General features: G+C 36.3%; 1 protein-coding gene across 9 annotated transcripts in view; it reads left to right on the top strand.

Annotated features, from left to right (window-relative positions):
• The window catches only part of PDE4B (phosphodiesterase 4B), a 524,480-nt gene that overhangs the window by 340,644 nt on the left and 161,403 nt on the right, over positions 1-22,433 (top strand). The window contains exon 1 of one of the 9 annotated variants that reach the window (XM_036077708.2): positions 9,682-9,704. The exons of the other annotated variants lie outside the window; for them this stretch is intronic. Within the exon in view, the coding sequence (XP_035933601.1) occupies positions 9,697-9,704 (8 nt within the window). The 5' untranslated portion in view covers positions 9,682-9,696. Of the gene's footprint in view, positions 1-9,681; positions 9,705-22,433 lie in introns of those variants that run through there. 9 annotated transcript variants of the gene reach the window in all.

Raw genomic sequence — 22,433 nt, 5'->3', positions numbered from 1 at the left:
TAAAAAGGCAGCTGCTTCTTTCACTGCGTAGTTGAATGAAACAAAGGCAAGGTTTTCCAGTCTGAAGAGAGACCAAAGAAAAATTTGATGATTGGAGGTCACTGACAGAGAAGCAGACAGCTAATCTGATGGATAATGACCTGACAGGGTCCCACACACAGAACCACAGGTGTCATCCTGCTGTGGGGTGTGGGCCCTGTCTAAAAGCTGCAGGAACTTCCATTCTTGGAATATTACCTCCCTTAAATCGCAGCTCCCTGTAGTAAGCTCTCTTGTAGTAAGCTCTCTTGTGCCAATCACAGTAAGTTAGTCTGATGTCTAAGACTTCCTTCTTACAGCAACACAGTAATTTAATTTTCTTCTGTTAATTGGAAGATTGAAGAAAAATAACTATACTCCTCAAATTATCTAAATGATTCTAACAGATGAAATTAAGCATTTTAAAAGATAATCAAGTCATAAAATTAATATTTCTATCAAGACTATTTACATCAACTAATTAAAAGCTAGCTTTTCAGTTACCAGGCCTACTGAATCAGCTCTTAGTAAAACAATGCTATTGTATTTCACATAAAATAGTTCTATGTCTAGCAAAATTTTTCTTGAATTTATGTATTATCCAAACTTAGTGTGGATGGTATGCAAAGAAACATACTAATTATAGCTAACCTCACAATTAATCATTTTTTTTGCAATAAAATAAAACTGCATTTTATTTATTTTTTATTATTTTATTTTTAAAAAACTGTGTTTTTTTTTTTTGAGTATAGTTGACACCCCAGTAGACATTTTTCCAAAGAAGACATACAGATGGCCAACAGACAATTGAAAAGATGCTCAACATCACTCATCAGCAAGGAAATGCAAATCAAAACCACAACGAGAGGGGCGCCTGAGTGGCTCAGTCAGTTAAGCATCCAACTCTTGATTTTGGCTCAGGTCATGATCTCAGAGTCATGAGACTGAGCCCTGTGTCAGGCTTCGCACTTAGCAGGGAATCTGCTGGAGATTCTTTCTCCCTCTCCCTTTGCCCCTCCCCCACCTCTCTCTCTAAAATAAATAAATTAATTAAAAAAAAAAACACAATGAGGTATCACCTTACACCTGTTAGAATGCCTAAAATCAAAAGGACAAGAAATTGCAAGTGTTGGTGGGAATATGGAGAAAAAGGAAGCCTCATGCACTGTTGGTGGGAATATAAATTGGTGCAGCCACTGTGAAAAACAGTATAGAAGTTCCTTAAAAAATTAAAAGTAAAAATGCCATATGATCCAATAATTCCACTATTGGGTATTTACCCAAAGAGAACAAAAACAGTAATATGAAAAGATACATGCACTCCCATGCTGATTGCAGCATTATTTACAATAACCAAGATATAAAAGCAACTTAAGTGTCTTTCAGTGGATGAATGGATAAAGAAGATGTGGCATATATATACAATAGAATATTAATACAGACATAAAAACACTGAGATTGTGCCATTTGAGACTACATGGATGGATGTAGAGGCTAAGTGAAATAAGTCAGACCGAGAAAGGCAAAAACTGTATTCATTTTTAGTTGAATATTCATTGAGGGTACTACTCTAGTATGCTCTGTATTGGATGGCCCTGGTGATACAATACTTACTAAGTATTAGTCCTTGCTATGTTCCTGCCTAGGCGGAACTTGTCCTCTGGTGAGAGAGACAGACATATGTCAGTTGGAAGACAATTTGAGAAATAGAGAATCTCCTTAACTCCCCAAGAAGAGCTAACACAGGCTTCACATAGGAAGGTGATACTTGCCTTGGTCTATCAAGATAGTAAGGAGGCATTCCAGATAGAGACGAAAGTAAATGCAAAGGAATGGAGACAGAAGTGGCCATGGCTGGTCCAGAGAAAGATAAATTCTATACTGTGGCTTATGTGTATTGTTTATTTTCTGAACCCACTCCTCCCACATCATTCCCTGCCCCAAGCTGGAATGTGAACCACATGAGGGCAGGAAATTTTGTCTGTTTCATTAATGACTGTACTCTAAAGGCTTAGAAGAGTGTCTGGCACAAAGTAAGCCCAATAAATACTTGTTAAAAGAATGTATCGTGTGTGTGCGTGTGTGTGCATGTGTGTGTGTGTGTGCGCGCGCGCTTGCCTGTGTGCTTGTGTTGTGTGGCTTGGCACTTAAGTGTCTCCACAAATGAAAGTGATTTTGGAGAAATGATATCGGACAAGCTTTGGTCTTTGGTCCTCTTACCTCCTTGAGAATACCTGACCTAAAGGAGAATTTTATTTTAAAACTAAGGATCACTATGTAGCTTTTATTCTGACAGCAGCAAAGTTTCAAAACCTTGAAAGATCTTTTGCCATCAAGAATTGGCATAAGTGTCATAAGATGCAGGCAGGAATAAGTCAAAGTTAGGTTTGTGTCCATTGCATGTTGAAACCAGATAGTAAATATTTTGGCTGTGACGTTTTAGGAAACCCCATTTAAAGATATTTAGTATAGACCCTCAGTGTTGATTTCAAGTAAGCAACAAGAATACCCTGTGGGCATTCTTAAAGGTAGAGTGCCATGATGGTTCAGGAAACAAAGATTTGGAAGATTTATCACAGGCTTGGGTAAATATGTTGCTGTGAAACACAAAAATTTCAGTCACATAGTCAAAAATCACTTTCTAAGATACAAAGGACAAGTCCTAGAATCGGAATTATAGTTCACACTGAAAAATACTGTAAAGTCTCATCAGAGTGCCTACCATTGCTTAAAGAAAAAAAAGACAGTAAAAGGAAGAGATTATATATGTACCTTTTATTCCCTTACATATTACTTGAAAGAGCTCATGATTGGTGACATATTCTGAAATTACCATGTAAAATTTTCCTCTTCCCTCCATAAAAACCTCAAAATAGACGAAAATATATCATTTAAAAATATTAAATACCTACTCTATGCCAGTTTAAGGCACTTTATACACAATCATTTATTCTTCATAACAACCTATTAGTTAAGTATTATAATCCCTGTAAAATGGATTATAAACTGGGTTTAAGTGTAATCATTTTACTCATTTTTGTGAACAAATATTGAACAGATTCTGAATACAAACTTGGGTCTGTATGATTCTAAAAGTCTTGCTCTTCATACCACATGATAAAGCCAATTGTGTAAGTACTGATTTTTTGACTGCTAATGACAGGGTTCTAAATGTTTGTTCTTATTATTATAAAAATATTTAAATTTTATTTAATGACTACATTTAATTTTTTGTGGCCTTATAAACAGAAAAATCATATTTATTTTCTAGTTTATTTAGAAATATTTGGTCCTCTTGACAAAAAAAATATTTTGGTTGCTTATGAAAACAACAATCGACAAATTTTTATGGCACCCATACCATGGGCAAGAAGGCACTATGTAAGTTATAGTGTGTGCTGAAACTGATGTAAAAAGGCAAAGACTCCCAAGGACCTTAAAATTAAATTTGGATAATGAAGCATATATGCTTAATATCTGGTCTCTGCAGGTCAATCATCTGTCAGAAAAAAAATCCACCTTCACGTTTTACTGCTTTGATTAATTCAGAGCCACTGATTCATTAGTGTTTGCCAACCTTACCAGGGCAACTCACTCAGATATTTCTTTGTTAACATCAAAGCACCATCAAATTGTGGGTGGCCAATGCTAGACTATCTAGGTGCCTGTACATGCTTAGAGAGCAGTGATTCTTTCCCCTTCTGTCTTGCAATGGATAGTGGGACTGCACGAGGTGGGTTGGAACACAGAATACAAATGATGATAGAGACTGCACACAGAGACAGGAATTACATGGAGAAGACCCAGTAGTATGGCATGGAGAATGAGATTCTACCTTTTGACAAAAGGGGCCCTTCTTCATGGGCTGCTCACATACCAAAAATGTATGGAAGAGAAAAAAAAAAGCTAAGTACAAGCTAACCTGTTTGCTCACCATTAAATTTGCAATGTCTAGGATGACACAGTTGTCAATCAATATTTGTTGAATGAATGAGTAAACAATCCAGGATGCTCAGGTCATTTGGACAAGTGTAGTTGTCAATAAATGATTAATCGACTTCCTGCATGGGTTGATGTAGGCTCTTATCTCTGGCTTCACTACAGTTTTTGGATTGAAATGGTCAGCTATGCACCCCTTAGAAGAACTGGGAACCCTCACAATGTGTGGATTTTAAATGCCTCTCTCTAACCCTGATTCTGGAACTTCTAGTATCCTCTCTCATTGCTCGAGGATGCAGGGCTGATTCCCAATTGAAACAAGTCTGGAGGTGGGGGAGAGGAAATGGGGCCTGACTGCCCAAGAGACGTCTGAAGATCCATCTCTGTCCCACAGAAAGGATTCTAAAATCTCTTTTGTAAGGTAGATCAACTGCAATAATAGTTACTAATGTTCATTGATTCCTTTGTCATTTCTCAAAAACACAATGCCATTCTGGGCCTGGCTGAGGGAAACAGAAGTGAACCGTAGGTAGTCATTACTCTTCAGGAGCTCACACTCAAGTAGGGAGGAAGCAGATCTGTGTGTGATAAATGTGCTACAATTATGGGTCTATCATAATAAAAGCATGTGTTAGTGGGAATTATGAAGTGCAGGTGGAGCTAAAGGGCAGAAAATATATGAAAATGTGGAACAGTACAGTGAGCTTGGGAAACTGAGCAACGTGAGTAGGTACTTATGGACCCATCAAGAAGATAAGGGTTAGAGAGGTAGTCAAGCCACCTATCATACAGGATCTGTTGTGACATGCTGAGGAAGAGATTTTTTTCATAAAAGCTTTGAGAAGTCATGAAGGCTTTTAAGTAGGGAATGGCATGGCCAGATTTATCATTTAAAAGTATGATCTTGGGGTGCCTGGGTGGCTCAGTTGGTTAAGCATCTGACTGTTGGTTTTGGCTCAGGTCATGATCTCAGGTCCTGAGATCAAGCCCCTTGTAGGGCTCCCTGTTCAGCGGGTAGTCTGCTTCCCCACTCTCTCTCCCACTGCTCCTCCCCTCGCTCATGCACTCTCTTTCTCTAAAATAAAGAAAATCTTTGGAAAAAAATAAAAGTGTGATATTATCGGTAAAGCTCAAAGCAAGGGAACTGGTTAGGAGGCTGTTGGAGTAATCTAGGAAAGAGAAGAAGATGACATAAACTAGGTCATCTCTGGCCAGATGAAGAGGAAACTAATTCAAGAAAGGTAAAAGGTCTGGGCTGGTTACCTACCTGAGCTGTTACTTGCTTGTTTATGACCCGTATGGCAAGGTTTGGCAGACCACTGACCACTGGCTGATAAGACAGATTTCACACAGCTGTGAAAGGGAGCCTTACTTTGCTTTTATGGGTACTGGTAGTGATGATTAGATGTGGGAGGGAAGAATGATTCTCAAGTTGCTGGCTTGGTTTACTCTGTGGATTTCATATGATTTACTTGTGTGTGTGTTCCCACTGCGTAGCATAGTACTTGGCACCAAAGCACAATGATACACATTTTTAAGCAAACATCTAAAATAATATCTATCACATTTAGAGCATCTACAAGGTGGTTGTTCATGCGTCTTTTCATTTCATTATCATTTTGCAGATTCAGAGTAATGCAAAGATATATACCTGTTTTCTCTGGGAGCTGGGATACAACATATTATTACCATTATATGGACCAAAGGGAATGGATAAAGGAAAGATGAGTCCAGTGGCTGGAAAAACTTTAGGGTTGGATCAGTTAGGAATTTCAGCTTTGTAAATAATGTACAAGATATTTGGTAGCTTTAGCTATGATTTATTGTCTGTTTCACAGCTAAATGAATGAAAGAGGGTAGAAAAAAGAACCTTACTGTTTAAATCCAAATAATAGAGAGCACGTTCAATACCCTACCTTGGGTAAACATGGCTGATTGGCAAAACGTTTGTTACTCTAGCTAACCTAAACTTTTAGTTCTTTCATTGATTCCTCATTGAAAAAGTAAGTCTCCTGCATCATAGCTCTTCCTATTTTTGGAATCTGTTATTAAGTTACAACAATATACATCATATATAATATTACCTGATGTAATAACAGAGTGGATGATGATGCTTTGTGGATAATAGACAATTGTTGAAGAGTATTGTTTTCTTTATTTCTTGTTCTTGGCCAGTTTGACTTTCTAGACTAAATGGCTTTGGATCCTATTCAGTTTGGCCACATAGCCTTGAGATTGATGTTGGTATTTTCTCCTTTATTTTTACCCCCAGATTTCTCTCTCCTCCACTTTATGTTTATTTTATCACCAGCATTGTTTGCCAACAAACACTGTAGAAGGCAGGGAGAGGCAAGAAAGTATTCTTCATATTCTTTACTCTGGTGAGAGTAGTCTATGCTTGGGTCTCCTAAGTAACTTTGAAAACAAAAACCCATTTTAAGGATGTTTATTAGTTAGATTTGTTATGATTAGTTGTGGGAATTTTTAGAAGTTTAAAGTCTCCCCCTTAAAAAGAAGAAAGATAGAGAAAGAGAGAGAAGAGAAGAGACAGAGCAGAGACCTTTCTTTAAAACTGTATAATTAGATTAAGTGCTATATTTTTTTTTCAGATTTTAATATGCTATTATATACTCAGGCAAGTAAGACTATTCCTAAGAAGAGATGCTTGAAGAGTCAGTAAATAATACGTTGTGCTTAACAAACAAAAAAGCAGTAGGCTCTGCTTTCCTCTTTTTGGCTTTGAGTGTTGTTAAGAAGAAATGTTAATTCACGGAGCACTAGTTCCCTGCCTTTTGTTGTTGTTTGTTGTTTGTTGTTTTCTAAATGATAATAAAGCTTTGCTATATATATATTTTTTTTCCTGGATATTTGGACATTTCTTGGAAACTGGTTAAAGTTACCATTTCCTTTTTATTAGTATTTCAAAAGAGGCAGTAATTTGATTGTTTTGAATTTTTTTTTTTTTAAAGATTTTATTTATTTATTTGACAGAGAGAGAGAGAGCACAAGTAGGCAGAGAGAGAGGGAGAAGCAGACTCTCCACTGAGCAGGGAGCTTGACGCGGGGCTCGATCCCAGGACCCTGGGATCATGACCTGAGCCGAAGGCAGCCGCTTAACTGACTGAGCCACCCAGGCGCCCCTGTTTTGAATTTTTTATACAAAATATATGTAAAGAGTGATCTTTAATAATTTGACAATTAAACAGTGAAGGAAAAATGTCGATATTTAAATATTTTAGTAAGCATTCTTTTCTCTAAGTTTTAATTGCATTATTAATTGTAATGAACAAGATATTCCTAGGGAAAAAGCTGAGCAGATCACCTAATTGCAGCTTTTACTGCTTTGAATGATAAAGTGCTTTTGATTTGATGCTGAGCCAGGAGGGCTTGATTGATAATATCTGTCTCAGATGTCACCCTGGGAGAAAAGAATAAAACCTCAGTAGACTTGGTGCATTGCAGCTGTCTCCGCTGCTCCAATTTCTCTGCCCCATTGACGTCATTGGGAGGTTTCAAACCAGTCCAGAGTGTCTAGTAAACCTGCACATAAATGAAATGAAGAAACAGAACAACACTGATTCATAACCCAGCCCTCACTCCAAAGAGGTAGCTGTTATATTTTCTCAGATAATGGGCTGATGTTTACTCCTTCCCTGTGCTTAAAAAAAATTATTAAAATGGAATCAGCTATCCAGAAATGTGGGAAAGCCTCTGACAAGGAATGCGAATTGCGTAAGCCCTTCTAAAATCAGATTACATCACAATGAACCACATTTGTCCAGGGTTCTCAGATAACATAACCTGCATCCAGCTCGTCTCTCAGATCGGGGCTGTCTGAAGCGGAAAGTGGCCTGGGGGACAGCCTTCCCCGGGGGCAGGACTACTCCAACCACACAGGCCAGTTCCTGGTGCTGTTTCCTCCTCTTCTTTCTTCACACACAGCCGTTTGTGTTGAGTTTCAGATGAGGGATATCCATAGACAAGGATATGATCACAGAGTAGAATTACAGTCTTTTCCAAGGAAGTATTTCCTCATTTTTTTTTTTTTTAATGAATTTAGCAAAGAGAAAATACACAGGAGGAAGCAGAGGAGGAAAACAAAACCTTGGTGATGTTTTTAAAGCTGCTTTGTCAGCTTACTACACTAAATGTATGATAAACTGTAAACCTCAAAATCATTTATCACAGGGAATTTTTTTTTCTAAATGCTGTCCCATAGCAATTTAGTGACTTGGCTCTTTATTAATGTTAGAAGATGTTCAAAAGCTAATTTTCCTCATGCTGGGTGATCAGACTGCTGGCAGAAGAAGAATGCTCTCCTTCTCCCTTCTTAGTCCTACCTCTTCCTCACTCTCCGCCAGGTATGGCAGGAAAAGACTCACAGTTACCAAATAGCTTTCGTTTCTTATTCAGCCAACAAGGTCCATGGTGTGCGATTTGAAAAAAAAAAAAAAGAAAGAAAGAAAGAAAACTGAATCTTTATAACACTTTAAAGTTTACAAAGCATTATCACTTCCATTTTTTCTATTTCAGTCTGAATGACAATGCTGTACAGTAGATAATACAAGTATCATCATTTTATAGATAAGGAAACTGAGCTTCAGGCAGGCTAAAGGGAAAAATTAAAATCTTGCCCAAGTTAATCATCTTGTAAAAGGCAGAGCTCAAACCCCAAATTTTGGAGCTCTGTATCCGTCCTCTGCTTTCTTCACCGTATGTTCAAGGAGGTGGGTATTTCTTGATCCTATAACCTACCTTTTAGAATCACTTCAATTTAGCTAATTTGTATCGACCATTTACTACATGTGGTAGGTACTTTAGAGTCAAAGCTACGTAAGACATAGTTGTTGACTTTCTGGAGCTTAGCATACTGAAGAAAAGACATGGCTCTGTATGTAACTATTACAAGACAGAATAAGAGATTTGCATGAGACAAAGTGATGGCATCTGATTGGTACATCTTGAATGAAGTAGCATTTCACATAATACTGAGGGACTGGTGGTATTTCAATAGGTAAATATGGTGGCTACAGCCGTTGTGGGCCAAGGGACCTGCATGTACAGAGACAAATAGGCAAGATGGTCCTAGGCGTGACAGGAATGATACAAAGGATCTTATGTTGAAACTGAAGGCTGGGATCTTGAAAGATCAGTTAGGGCCATCGTGGAAGACTTTAAATGCCAGGATGAGGAGTCTGTAATAATAAAAAGAAATATGAATGCTTTAATCTAAGGAGTAAAACCATTGGTGTGTAATCAGTTAAGCAGCCATGTATAAGGTACATGTGAGAATAGAAAATCTTGTTCATAATACCAATTAGGAGGTTCCATAGAGATCGAGGGTGGGGGAGTTTTGAGGAAATAGGATAATGTGGGGCTATGGGAATTCATTCATTTGTTTAAAAGTATTTGTTGAGCACTTCTACCTGTCAGGCACTATTCTGGGTATGAGAATATGCTGGTAGCAGACTGATAAACTCCCTGCCGCATTGTTCTTTCATTCTCTAAAGGAGGAAATGGAAAAGGGGAAGACAAATTCACCAAGTACTATGGGGCTAGAACTAACAGCATTTAGTAACAGGTCATGCTGAATAGAAGAAGAGCTGGTGCTGACTTGGAAATTTCTCTGCTTGACAGACCATGCCCCAAAGCCTGTTAGCTAAAAGTGCACTTCTCTACAAAGTTATCCTTCTTATGGCACTATGAAAACACTTCACATGGAGACCATCTAGTTCAGATATGATGAGGTACGGAAACATGCTTGGCAAAGCATCGAGTGCTACATAGACAGTATCATTTGTGGTGGTGAGTGGCTTTTTGTGTGTGTATTTTTATTCTAACAAAGTATGAATATTTCAGAGTGTTTAATCTGGTAAATTGTTTCCCATTTTACTTCTCATTTTAAAGCAGAGTCAAATATGCTCATATTGATTATGTTTTCAAATAATCTCAGGAAAGTTATTTCAAAGGTATGTTGTTTGCAATTTACCTTGCCACGTAATCTTTTATTTTGCTGTTTCTGTGATTTCTGCTTATATTCTAATGTAGGATACATTATGAAAAATGATATTAGGTATTGTGTAGGGATCTACTAAAACTACTATCTAGGGTGCCGGTTCCTCATGGGGAAGGGTTCACTTCAGGGTTGTGTACTGATATGTTTGGAGAGCTATGTCTTAAGCATTTAACAGTTTAAACATCTAATCATCTTCCTTGAGGTTCTTTATATGTGATTTATTACACAGAGTATGGGTTTTCCTATGTATTCACAAGTCTCAGCATTTCCTATGTATCCCTTAATCAGCATTATAAATAAGTTACCATGTGTATTTAAAAATGATCAGACATTAAGAATCTTATGACACATCCAAACAAATGTTAGCCACATAATTAGGTTATGACCAAGTCAATAGAAGCCCTGAGGATATTGATAATGACCCCTTTACTGTGCCTGCCTTTTGTTAAGTTAAGAATGAGAATCCGTGTGATAGCTGAAGTGGGGAACTGAGAACATCACCTGGATAATATGCTTTGAGGAGTGTGTTGATGAAAATAAGATGATAATAAAATTACCTTCTTACTGATAATTACCCCCAATAAAATGCAGATTTACTGAAAAAGGCTTATTCAGCAAATAGTTACTGATCTGTATATGCATGTGCCCTGGGTGGTGGCTAAAATGGTTCTCTCTTTCTCTCTGTTGAAGTCTCTTTTATTTTGTGATCCTTTCTGCCCAAATGAATAAGGATGAGATAGATAAGTGACTCTTTTGACCAGTGACCTCTTTTTGTGAAGAGAATTTCAGTTTAAAAAAAAAACTGTTTAGTGATCATGAACCTCCATCTAGTTGCTTAGAATTTAGACTCAGCTGAAGTAATCAAATTTTCTTTCTTTTTAATTTAGTTTATGAATTATTTTATGTTTTTAATTTTTAATTATTTTTATTGAATTATAATTGACATACAGTATTATATATGTTTCAGGTATATAACACAGTGATTGATATTTTTATACATTATAAAAAATGATCACCACAATAGGTCTGGTTACTGTCTGTCATCATATGGAGTTATTTCAATATTATTTACTATATTCCCTATGCTGTACATTACATTCCTGTGACTTATTTATTTTATAACTAGAAGTTTGTACCTCTTAATCCTCTTCACCTATTTTCCCCATCCTCCTAACCTCCTCCCTTCTCAAAACAACCAGTTTATTCTCTGAAACTATGAATCTGTGTCTGTTCTGTTTTGTTTGATTTTTTAGATTCTACATATAAATCAAATCACACATTATTTGTCTTTCTCTCTGACTTATTTCACTTAATCTAATAGCTTCTAGGTCCATCTATGTTGTCACAAATGGCAAAATTTCATTCTTTTTTATGGCTGACTAATATTCCATTTTATACACTCATACATGTGCACACCTCACATCTTTATCCATTCATCTATTGATGGACACTTAGATTGTTTCTGTATCTTGGCTATTGTAAATAATGCTGCACTGAACATAGTGGTACATACATCTTTTTAACTTAGTGTTTTTGTTTTCTTTGAATAAATATTCAGAAGTGGAATTGCTGAATTATATGGTAGTTCTATTTTGAATTTTTTGAGGGACTTCCATACTGTTTTTCATAGTGGATACACCAATTTACATCCTCACCAATGGTACATGAGGGTTCCCTTTTCTCCACATCCTCACCAACACTTGTTATTTCTTATCTTTTTGAATAAGTCATTCTGACAGGTATGAAGTGGTATCTCATTGTAGTTTTGATGTGCATTTCCCTAATGATGAGTGACATTGAGCATCTTTTCATGTGTCTGTTGGCCATCTGTATGTCTTCTTTGGAAAAATGTCTATTCAGGTTTTCTGCCTATTTTTTACTCAGGTTGTTTATTTGTTTAAAGTTTTTTGTTTTGTTTGTTATTGAGTTGTATGGGTTTTTTGTATATTTTCGATATCGACCCCTCCTTTTCGGGTATATCATTTGCAAGTGTCTTTCTCCATTCAGTGGGTTGCCTTTTTGTTTTGTTGATAGTTTCATTCATGGTACAAATTTTTTTAGTTCTATGTAGTTTCCTTTGTACAGTTTGCTTTTGTTGCCCTTGCCTGAGGAGACGTATCTAGAACAATATGCTCAGACTGATGTTAAAGAGCTTACTGCCTATTTTTTTCTAGGAATTTTATCGTTTCAGGTCTCAAATTTAAGTCCTTTTTTGAGTTTATTTTTGTGTATGGTGTAAGAAAGTGGTCTAGTTTCATTCTTCTGCATGTAGCCATTGAGTTTTCCCAGTGCCATTTTATTGAAGAGACTGCCTTTTCTCCATTTTATGTTCTTGCTTTCCTTGTCATAGATTAATTGACCATATAAATGTGAATTTATTTTTGGGCTCTCATTCTGTTCCATTGATCTACATGTCCATTTTTGTGCCAGTACCATACTCTTTTAATTACTAGCTTTGCAGTATAGTTTGAAATCAGGGAGCTTTAGCTTTGTTCTTCTTTCTCAAAATTGCTTTGGCTGTGCAGGGTCTTTTGTCTTCCATACAAATTTTAGGATTATTTGTTTTATTTATGTGAAAAATGCCATTGGTATTTTGATAGATGTTGCATTCAATCTGTAGATTGCTTTGGGTGGTATGGGCATTTTAATAATATTGATTCTTCTAATCCATGAGCACTTTATATCTTTTCATTTATGTGTGTCTTCAATTTCTTTCATAAATGTCTTATAGTTTTCAGAGTACAGGTCTTTCACCTCCTTGGTTAAATTTATTCCTAGGTATATTATACTTTTTCATGTGATTGTCAATGAGATTGTTTTCTTAATTTCTTTTTCTAATATTTCACTATTGGTGTACAGAAATGCAATAGATTTCTGTATATTAATTTTGTTTCCTGCAACTTTATTGAATTTATTTGTTAGTCTAATAGTTTTTTGTGGAGTTTTTAGGGTTTTCTCTATAAAGTATTATGTCATCTGCAAATAGTGACAGTTTTACTTCTTCCTTTCCAATTTGGGTGCCTTTTATTTCTTTCTTGCCTAATTGTTGTGGCTAGTAGTTCCAATAGTATGTTGAATAAAGGTAGTGAGAGTGGGCATTCTTGTCTTGTTCCTGATCTTAGAGGAAATGCTTTCAGCTTTTTACCATTGAGTATGATATTAGTTGTGGGTTTGTCATATATGGCTTTTATTATATTGATGTATGTTTCCTCCATACCCTTTTTGTTGAGAGTTTTTATCATTAGTGGATGTTGAATTTTGTCAAATGCTTTTTCTGCATCTATTGAGGTCATCATATGATTTTTATCCTTTATTTTGTTAATGTGGCCTATCACATTGATTGATTTGTAGATGTTAAAGCATCCTTGCATCCCTGGAATGAATCGGGCTTGGTTATGTTGTATGCTACTTTTAATGTATTGTTAAATTTATTTTGTTGAGGATTTTTGCATCTATGTTCATCAGGGATATTGGCATGTGATTTTCTTTTTTTTTTTTGTATTGTCTTTATCTGGTTTTGGGGTCAGGGTAATGCTGGCTTCACAAAATGAGTTTGAAAATAATCCTTCCTTCTCCAATTTTTGGAATAAGTTGAGAAGGATAAACGTTAACTGTTTTTTTTTATTTTTACTTTTTTAAAGATTTTATTTATTTACTTGACAGAGAGAGAGATAGCGAGAGAGGGAACACAAGCAGGGGGAGTGGGAGGGGAAGAAGCAGGCTTCCCATGGAGCAGGGAGCCCAATGTGGGGCTCGATGTGGGGCTTGATCCCAGGACCCTAGGATCATGACCTGAGCCGAAGGCAGATGCTTAACTACTGTGCCATACAGGTGCCCCAAACATTAATTGTTTTTTAAATGTTTGATAGAATTCACCTGTGAAGCCATCTGGACCTGAACTTCTGTTTGTTGAGAAATTTTTTTGTTTGTAACATGTTTTTATTTTTATTGATTCAATTTCATTATTACTAATCAGTCTATTCTGATTTTCTATGTCTTCCTATTCAATCCTGGAAGATCATGTTTCTAGGAATTTATGCTTTTTTTTCTAGGTTGTCTAATTTTGTAGCATATAATTGTTCATAGTATTTTCCTACAATCCTTTCATATTTCTGTGGTATCAGTTGTAATTTCTCCTCTTTTATTTCTAATTTTATTTGGTCTCTCTCTCTCTTTTTCTTCGTCTAGTTTAAGACTTTGTCAATTTTGTTTATATTTTCAAAGAACCAGCTTTTAGTTTCATTGATTTATTTTTTCTTTTAGTTTTTATTTCATTTATTTCCTCTCTGGTCTCCATTTTTTCCTTCCTTCTACTAACTTTGGGCTTTGTTCTTCTTTTCCACTTCCTCTAAATGTAAAGTTAGATTGTGTATTTAAAATTTTTCTTATTTCTTGAGGTAGACCTGTATAGCTATGAACTTCCCTCTTAGAATTGCTTTTGCTGCATTGCAAAGGTTTTGGTTCATTGTCTTTGCATTTTCATTTGTCTCAAGTTATTTTTTGATTTCCTCTTTGATTTCTTTATTGACTCATTAGTTGTTTAGTAAAATGTTGTTTAGTCTTCACATGTTTGTGTTTTTTATTTTTTCTTTATGTTTGATTTCTAGTTTCATACCATGTGATCAGAAAGATGCTTGAAACCATTTTCAGTTTTCTTAAATTTATTGAGACTTGTTTTGTGGCCTAACACATGATCTATCCTGGAGAATGTTCTATGTGTATTTGAAAAGAATGTTTATTCTGCTGTCCTGGAATTGAATGTTTTGTGTATCTATTAAGTCCTTGTGATCTGATGTGTCACTTAAGGCCAATATTTCCTTATTGATTTCCTGTCTGGATGATTGATCCATTCATGTAAGGGTAAAATGTATTAAAGTCCCCTACTATTATTGTATCACTGTCTATTTTTCCCTTTATTTCTGTTAATATTTGCTTTATATACTTAGGTGCTCCTATGCTGGATGCATAGATGTTTACAAATGTTATTTGTGACATTTGTTGGAATGACCCCTTTATTATTATATAATGTCTTTCTTTGTCTTTTGTTATAATCTTTGTTTTAAAGTCTATTTTGTCTGATATAAGTATTGCCACTCCAGCTTTCTTTTCATTTCCACGTGTATGGTACATCTTTTTTCTATCCTTTCACTTTCAGTCTGTAAGTATATTTAGGTTTGGGGTGAGTCTCTTGTAGGCAGCATATAGGAAGGTCTTGTTACTTTTCTTAATGCATTCAGCCACGCTATGTCCTTTGATTGGAGCATTTAGTCTGTTTACATTTAAAGTAATTTTTGGTAGGAATGTACTTGTTACCATCTTGTTTATTCTTTTCTTGCCATGTTCATAGTTCCTCTCTGCTCCTTTCTTCTTTTCTTTTGCTCTTCCCCTGTGGTTGGATTATTTCCTTCATTTTTGTATTTAGATTCCTTTCTCTTTTTCTTTTGTGTATTTATTATAAGTTTTTACTTTGTGATTACTGTGAGGTTCACATATAACATCTTATGTATATAATAGTTTCCATAACTTGATAGCAACTTAATTTTGAACACATTCCAAAGCTTTATATTTAATCTCCCACACATATTTTGTATTTCTGATGACACATTTTCCATCTTTTTATTTTATGTATCCCTTAACTAATTATAGTATTTTAAATTAATTTTACTCCTTTTGTCTTTTACTCCTTATGCTTACTTTGTAAGTGGTTGATCTACTACCTTTATTGGTTTTTTTTAACCTTTTCTGGTGAGATTTTTACATATGTATGTTTTCTTATTATTAATTAATGCCTTTTCTTTTTAGCTTAGAGATGTCCCTTTAACATTTCTTTTAATGCTGGTTAATGATGATAAATTCCTTTAGCTTTTGCTTATCTGGAAAATTCTTAATCTCTCCTTCAATTCTGAATGATAACCTTGCTGGGTAGAGAATTCTTGGTTGGCAGTTTTTCCCCTTCAGCATATTGTATATGTCATTACACTCCCTTCTGGTCTGCTAAAAAATCTGATAGCCTCATGGGGTTTCCCTTATACATAATATGCTACTCTTCTCATGCTACTTTTAGGATTATTTCTATAACCTTAACATTTTACCCTTTTAATTATAATATGTCTAGGTGTGTTTCTCTTTGGGTTTACCTTACTGGAACTCTCTGTGCTTCCTGGGCCTGGATACCTGTTTCCTTTCCCAGATTAAGGAAGTTTTCAACTATTATTTCCTCAAATAATTTTTCTGGCCCTTTTTCTCTCTCTCCTCTTTCTGGGACTCCTATAATGAAAAGGTTATTCCACTTGATCTTGTCTCAGAGATCAGTTAAGTTGTCTTCACTTCTTTTAATTCTTTTTTCATTTTGCTTTTATGTCTGGGTGTTTTCCATTGCTTTGTTCAGCTCACTTATTTGTACTTCTATTTCATCCATTCTGTTGTTGAACTCCTCTAGTGTATTTTTCATTTGTTACAACTTCTATTTGGTACTTTCTTATATTTTCTGCCTCTTTGTTGAAGTTCTTGCTGTGTTCATCCATTCTTTTCCCAAGATTGTTGAGCATCTTTATGACCATTACTTGTAACTCTTTATCAGGTAGGTTGCTTAGCTCCATTTCATTAAGGTTTTTTTCTGGGAATTTGCCTTGGTTTAGAGCATATTCCTCTATCTTCTCATTTTGCCTGTCTCTCTGTGTTTGTCTGTTGTAACAGGCAAAACAGCTACCTCCCTCAGTCTTGAAAGAGTGGTCTTGTGTAGGAACTGTTTTGTGTGGCCCAGAAGCTCAATCTCCCCTGGCCACCAGAGCCAGGCACTCTATGTGTGGGTTGCATGTGCCTGCAGGGTATGATAGGGCTGAGCCTGCTGCTGGAGAGGTGGAGCTTGGGGCACTCCCCTGGCTGGTTGCAGTTTGGCCACTGCACAGGCAGCGCAGGGTTCAAGCTGCTTGTCCCTCCCAGTTGCAGCTTTGTCTCTGAGTGGTGTGAGTTGGGTTCAAGGCATTTGTCTGGCCCATTGCAGTTCAATCTTTGCACAGGTTGGGCAAGGCTCAGGGCACTCATCTGTCCCCATTGTAGCTTGGGTGTTATGTGGGGTGGTCAGGGTGTGGGGCACTTGCCTAACCCAGTCTGGGCGGGGGTAGGGGGGTGGTCAGTAGGGAGAGGGGGGTGGTCAGTAGGGAGAGTAGGCAGAGCAACCTTTGGTGTTAGCAGGGAAGAGGGAGGGCATGAAAAATAACATCCATCAGTTTCATCACCAGTAAGTTTGAATGAGATTGCAAAGGTGGTGTCTACCAGCCCTTCTGTTTTTAGATAAAGTCCCTGTAGGTTCCTGTCTCTCTGGTAGCTGCTTTAAAATTAGTAAGTCTCCCTCACTTAAGGTCTAGATGCTTTCAATCTCTTCCTTCTGTATTGGATCTCACGGTGAGTGGGTTTGCACATGAGATTTTTAAAAGTATGCTCTTCTTTCCATATAGTTCAGTGATTATTCTTCTCTTAATCCCCATTGATTTTCAAAACAAGACATTTGGTTGGCTCATCTTTCCAGTGCTAGCCCTCAGGGTTGGGGTGCCTGATGTGGGGCACTCCTTGAGGGAGAGTTCCATATTTAGGGTATTTCTCCTAATTGTGGAGTCACTGCATATGAGGTGAGGTTTGGGACAAGGCTACATCTCTGCCTCTTCTGTCCCTTCTCAACTCATCTCTTTTGTCTTTTGTTGTACTATTCATATAGTTCTTAGCTCCTTTTTAGAGGAAAATTGTTCCATATGTAGCTGTAAATTGTTGTGTTCATGGAAGAAGGTGAGCTTATAGTCTTCCTACAATGCTGTCTTGAACCCCCTTCCATTTACCTGATCGGATTTTCTGACAAGCATTTCTAAATTCCACCCACCACCCCTCCCCATTCTCCTCCATCCTCTCAGTATACTCTCTTTACTGCTTTCTGTGTCATGTCACATTATATTTATTTGTTCATATATTTCTTCCAACCCTGGACCATGAAACCCTTGAAGCCAAGATTCTTTCTTTCGTGTTTGTACCCATAACACTTAGTAGAGCCTCTGGCATATATTAGGTCCTCAGGAAATGCAGGAAGTGTCACTTCAACTGAACTTTCATTTGACAATGGAAATATGGCTTTGGAGGGAAAGTGTTATTTTCCTAAGAAAGAGCTTTTTTATTCTTTATGCCTAATAGAAAGGCTTTATCCCTCATCATTGATTAGGATAACTTTATGGGAATAATAATAATAATAATAATAATTAATAATAATAGAAGCAGCATTTATATTTTACTGAGCACTTGTGTTTGCCAGGCCTGTGCTAAGTATTTAACATATAGTAATATCTCAGTCAATCTAGGTAAATAATACTACCTTCATTTTGCAGATGGGGAAATAAAAAGGTTCAGTAACTTCCCCAAAGTCAGATAGATATTAAGAGTTGGTAAAATCAAGTTAACTCATTTTTCTGCCTCCAAAGCCTATTTTTTTACAGTTATGGAAAATTGACAATTAGTATATAACAAACCCATTAGAGAAAATATGCATTTTATTTGTGTATGGTACTAGAATATGGTAGCCACATATTAATGGAATGACTCTTAAAAATACCTGTCAGTGGAGGAAGATATTTGATTTCATTATAGTGTAGAGAGAAGAGTGAGATGTTTCCACAGAAAAGGAATTTCAGGTTCTTTGTCCAGTCTTTTAAGTATCTGGATATATTTTGAAACATAATTTTTTTAATTTACCTTTAGTTTGGTTTTTTGACGTGAAAAATGTGTTTTATAAAACTGTCACTACTGTATAGGGAGCCAAAAGACTTGAATTTTGTTCTCAACTTTGTATTTTACTAATCTGTATGATCCTGCATAATTCCTTAAATATCATAAACGTATTTCTTGGTTGTCAAGTAAATGAGCTAGATGGAATATCTTGGTTTTACCATACTTCCTATCCCTCTGCTATGTTTGATTTGTTTCTGAGCAACCTCTAAAGTCCTAAATCAACTTAATTTGGTGAGAGAAAGCTTTTGGGGGTAATTGTAGAGGATATTATCATCTCAGAGCTTTATAATGATAATCTTTACGGGGTTCTACATGGTTTGGGATTAAAATGAAAGTTAATAAGTGAGAGGGGTAACAGATTTTGAAATATTAGCAATGTCCTACATTTGGCCTTTTAACCTTTAGGAACATTAATTAAGTCACCTTTAAATTGATTCTAGCTGACATTTGGAGGGAAACCATAAATTGAGGCTATTATTTCTAAATGATTATATGGAACTATTAGCAAAGTAAAAAGGAGACTTTAGGTACTATGAATTTTAGCATCAAGCTGGCTTTCACCGTGGCAAGATAATTTTGGTGGCTGAGATCATCAGAGTGATAGAGTCGTTGAACTGAAAGGAACCTTGGGAAGTTATCTAGTCCACCCTTCTGCCTGGAGCCATGTCACATTTGAACTATAGAGATTAGAAATATTTTTTTGTCTTTTAAGGGAGATTCCACAATTTCGCCTGGTATCTTATTCCATTAACTGCCAATCTCACCTGTCAGCAAATCATTTTTCATAGCTACCCTAAATCTCAAGGGCTGCAGTTTGAATTCATTTTCTTCCGTCCTCAGAGGTAAAAAACAGCTGGTATAATAACTCCTCGTGTACATGAAGATTGTTATCAAGACGTTATTCAGCTCATATCCTAAAGCCAAATTCTTTGAATCTTTCTTCATAATTTCTTTTTGCCCAACCTTTTAATCACCTTCCTTTTGCACATCTGAACTCTCCTCAAGTCTTCTATCTTCTCAGCTGTGACTCCCAGGATAATAAATATAGCATACATAGTTAGTTAGTTATTGTACCCAGTGAATTGCATGAACATGACAAGTTGGACTCTGTTTCTCTTTAAGCAAACATATGGTGAAAACCTTTTTTTTTAACAATATAAATAGGAAGCATTGTATTAACAGCATGAGTGATTATAAGAGTGCACATTGCCTTAAAAATCTCGAATTTACCAAAGTCATAAACTAAAAACTAGTAAATTAAGGGAGACGATTAAAAAGAAAAACTGTGGTCACTTTCCTCTAAATTTCTACTCTCATGCTGAGTGGAAGCTTGGTGTAGTAAGACTAGAATAAATTTTGGTATCAAAACTATTCCCGCTTCAGTCCTGGATGTAACTGGACTCAGTGGACAACTATCTTCTTCTTTATGAGCTTTACTAACCTACTATGTTATATAAGATGATAATAATAAAAATGACAAATTCCTTGAGGATAAGAAAGGACCATTCTTATTTATTTTGGTACCTCCAGAGCCTAGCCCAATTCATTATATATATTAACACTCACTGAATGTTTGAATTTTACTGAAGGGTTCCTTGTAAGAATTGAATGAGAGTATACATCTGAAAATATTTGGTCAACTATTGAATTCCATGTAACTGTGAGTCATTGCTATTAATTTTTAAAGAGTCAGTATTAATACTAGATTTAAAAAAATTAAACCAAATTTTGATTTGCACTCATCTTCCCAGAAACATTTCTGTTATCCATTTGTTGCCTATCTTTTAAAAACTTTTTTTCTGAAAGTTTTAGTTTCCTAAAATGAATAGTCAGTGGTACAAAACTTAACTGCTTGGAGCTTAATGACTAGTTTTCCCTGATGAGCAATCTGAGAATGACAAATTAAATGTGACTAAGGTGACCTTCCAGAGCCCATCAAAAGTCACCCTGGCACAAGGAGAGCAGAGCTACTCTGAAAAATTTATATTTTTCCAAGACTTCCATGACCTTGTGTACATTTCCCTATGTGGGAGAGAAAATCAGTGATATTTTTGACTGACACAAGCACCCAGAGGTTTAAATAACATTGCTTTATTTATTAACAACATGACTAATAGGAGTCTTCTTAAGTGCTTGACCTTCTTCCATGGGGAACATTGCCAAAGGGCCAGAGGAGTAATATAGGGAAAATTTTTATGTCAGGGATGTAGAAATGAGTGTCTGTAAGTAATATGCTGATCTTTCTAAAGAGCACCTTTCCCTGTCTTTGTACTTGATTTACAAATATTTGACTCAAGGAACATGAGCTTTGGAATCAAAGTGATTGAGAGATCTTAGGTCTGTCATACAAGTAGATCCTTGGGAAAGTTACTCAGCCCCTCTAACCTTAGTTTTCTTTTCTTTAAATTGGAAATATGTTTTTTTATTTTTTTAATTTTTTTTAAGATTTTATTTATCTATTTGACAGAGAGAGACACAGCGAGAGAGGGAACACAAGCAGGGGGAGTGGGAGAGGGAGAAGCAGGCCTCCCAGCGGAGCAGGGAACCCGATGTGGGCCCGACCCCAGGACCCCGGGATCACGACCTGAGCCGAAGGCAGACGCTTAACGACTGAGCCACCCAGGCACCCCTAAATTGGAAATATGTTACCTAGCTCCTAAGACTCCTGGCACTGTTGGGTTCTTGGTAACTTTATTACCTCCTCCACCTTCAGTTCTCCTTCTCCTTTGCCCATCTCATTAGTAAGGAATAGCTATTAATATGATTGACAAAACTAGTATGTGCAATGGTCTTAAGAGACCCCTGCAAGAAGTGGCTGAAACTCTTTGATAAAACATTTTGTTGAATTTCTTTTCAAGAGTGATATTGATCACTTGATAATGACACAAAGCTATAAACCTCTGAGAATGTGTTTCTTTTTAAAGAACTAAGTTTAAAAAAATTATATCTTTAAAAATTGAAAATTGATGACAGTCTGCCAAGGCCAAATAGCATGGTGAAAAAATCTGGACTAGGAATCAGGAGTCCTAGGTTTGGAGCCAGCTCTTTTACAAGTTAGATAACTTCAGGCAAGTTACTTTTCTGCACCTTAACTGCTTCATCTTTAAAATGAGAGAAGGTTATCCAAAGCCTTCTTGCATCAACAGTCTACAGCACTGAGATTCAGACATTGCTACTCCCTCAAAGAGATACTACCTGGAATCCTGAAGGGTTGAGGCCCTTGTCCTGTTTTGGCATCAAAACTTCAGACCTGAAGGACTTCTGCACAGTGATATAGACCTTAGGCCAACATGTCTCTGTAGGGAAAATATCAACTGCCTCATTATGAACACAAGAAAATTCTAGAGGCACTTTGTCCCCTCACATTCCTTTTTTAGATGAAGATCATGCTGTCTTGATTGGTGAGAAAGTTTGTCACTAAATGGAAAAGTAGAACAACAACAACAAAAGAACACTAAGCAGGAGTTCAAGGTAAAGAAAACAACAAAAAGGGAATAAAGACCATAGAAATCTGAAATCATACAAGCAATCTATTTTGCTAAATCAGATTTCAGAGATTGGCATCTGGATCTGTTTGTGGCACTGCAGTGTCTGTTGAATTTATCAAATAGGAATATCACTCTTAGTAATCTAATTATGGAGCTGGAAAGTTTAGATATTTGTGATTCTCCCACTTATGGCCTGAATTAGA

This window comes from Halichoerus grypus, chromosome 5 (assembly GCF_964656455.1).
Source record: "Halichoerus grypus chromosome 5, mHalGry1.hap1.1, whole genome shotgun sequence".
Lineage (NCBI taxonomy): Eukaryota > Metazoa > Chordata > Mammalia > Carnivora > Phocidae > Halichoerus > Halichoerus grypus.
This window is presented reverse-complemented; position numbering and strand designations above follow the sequence as displayed.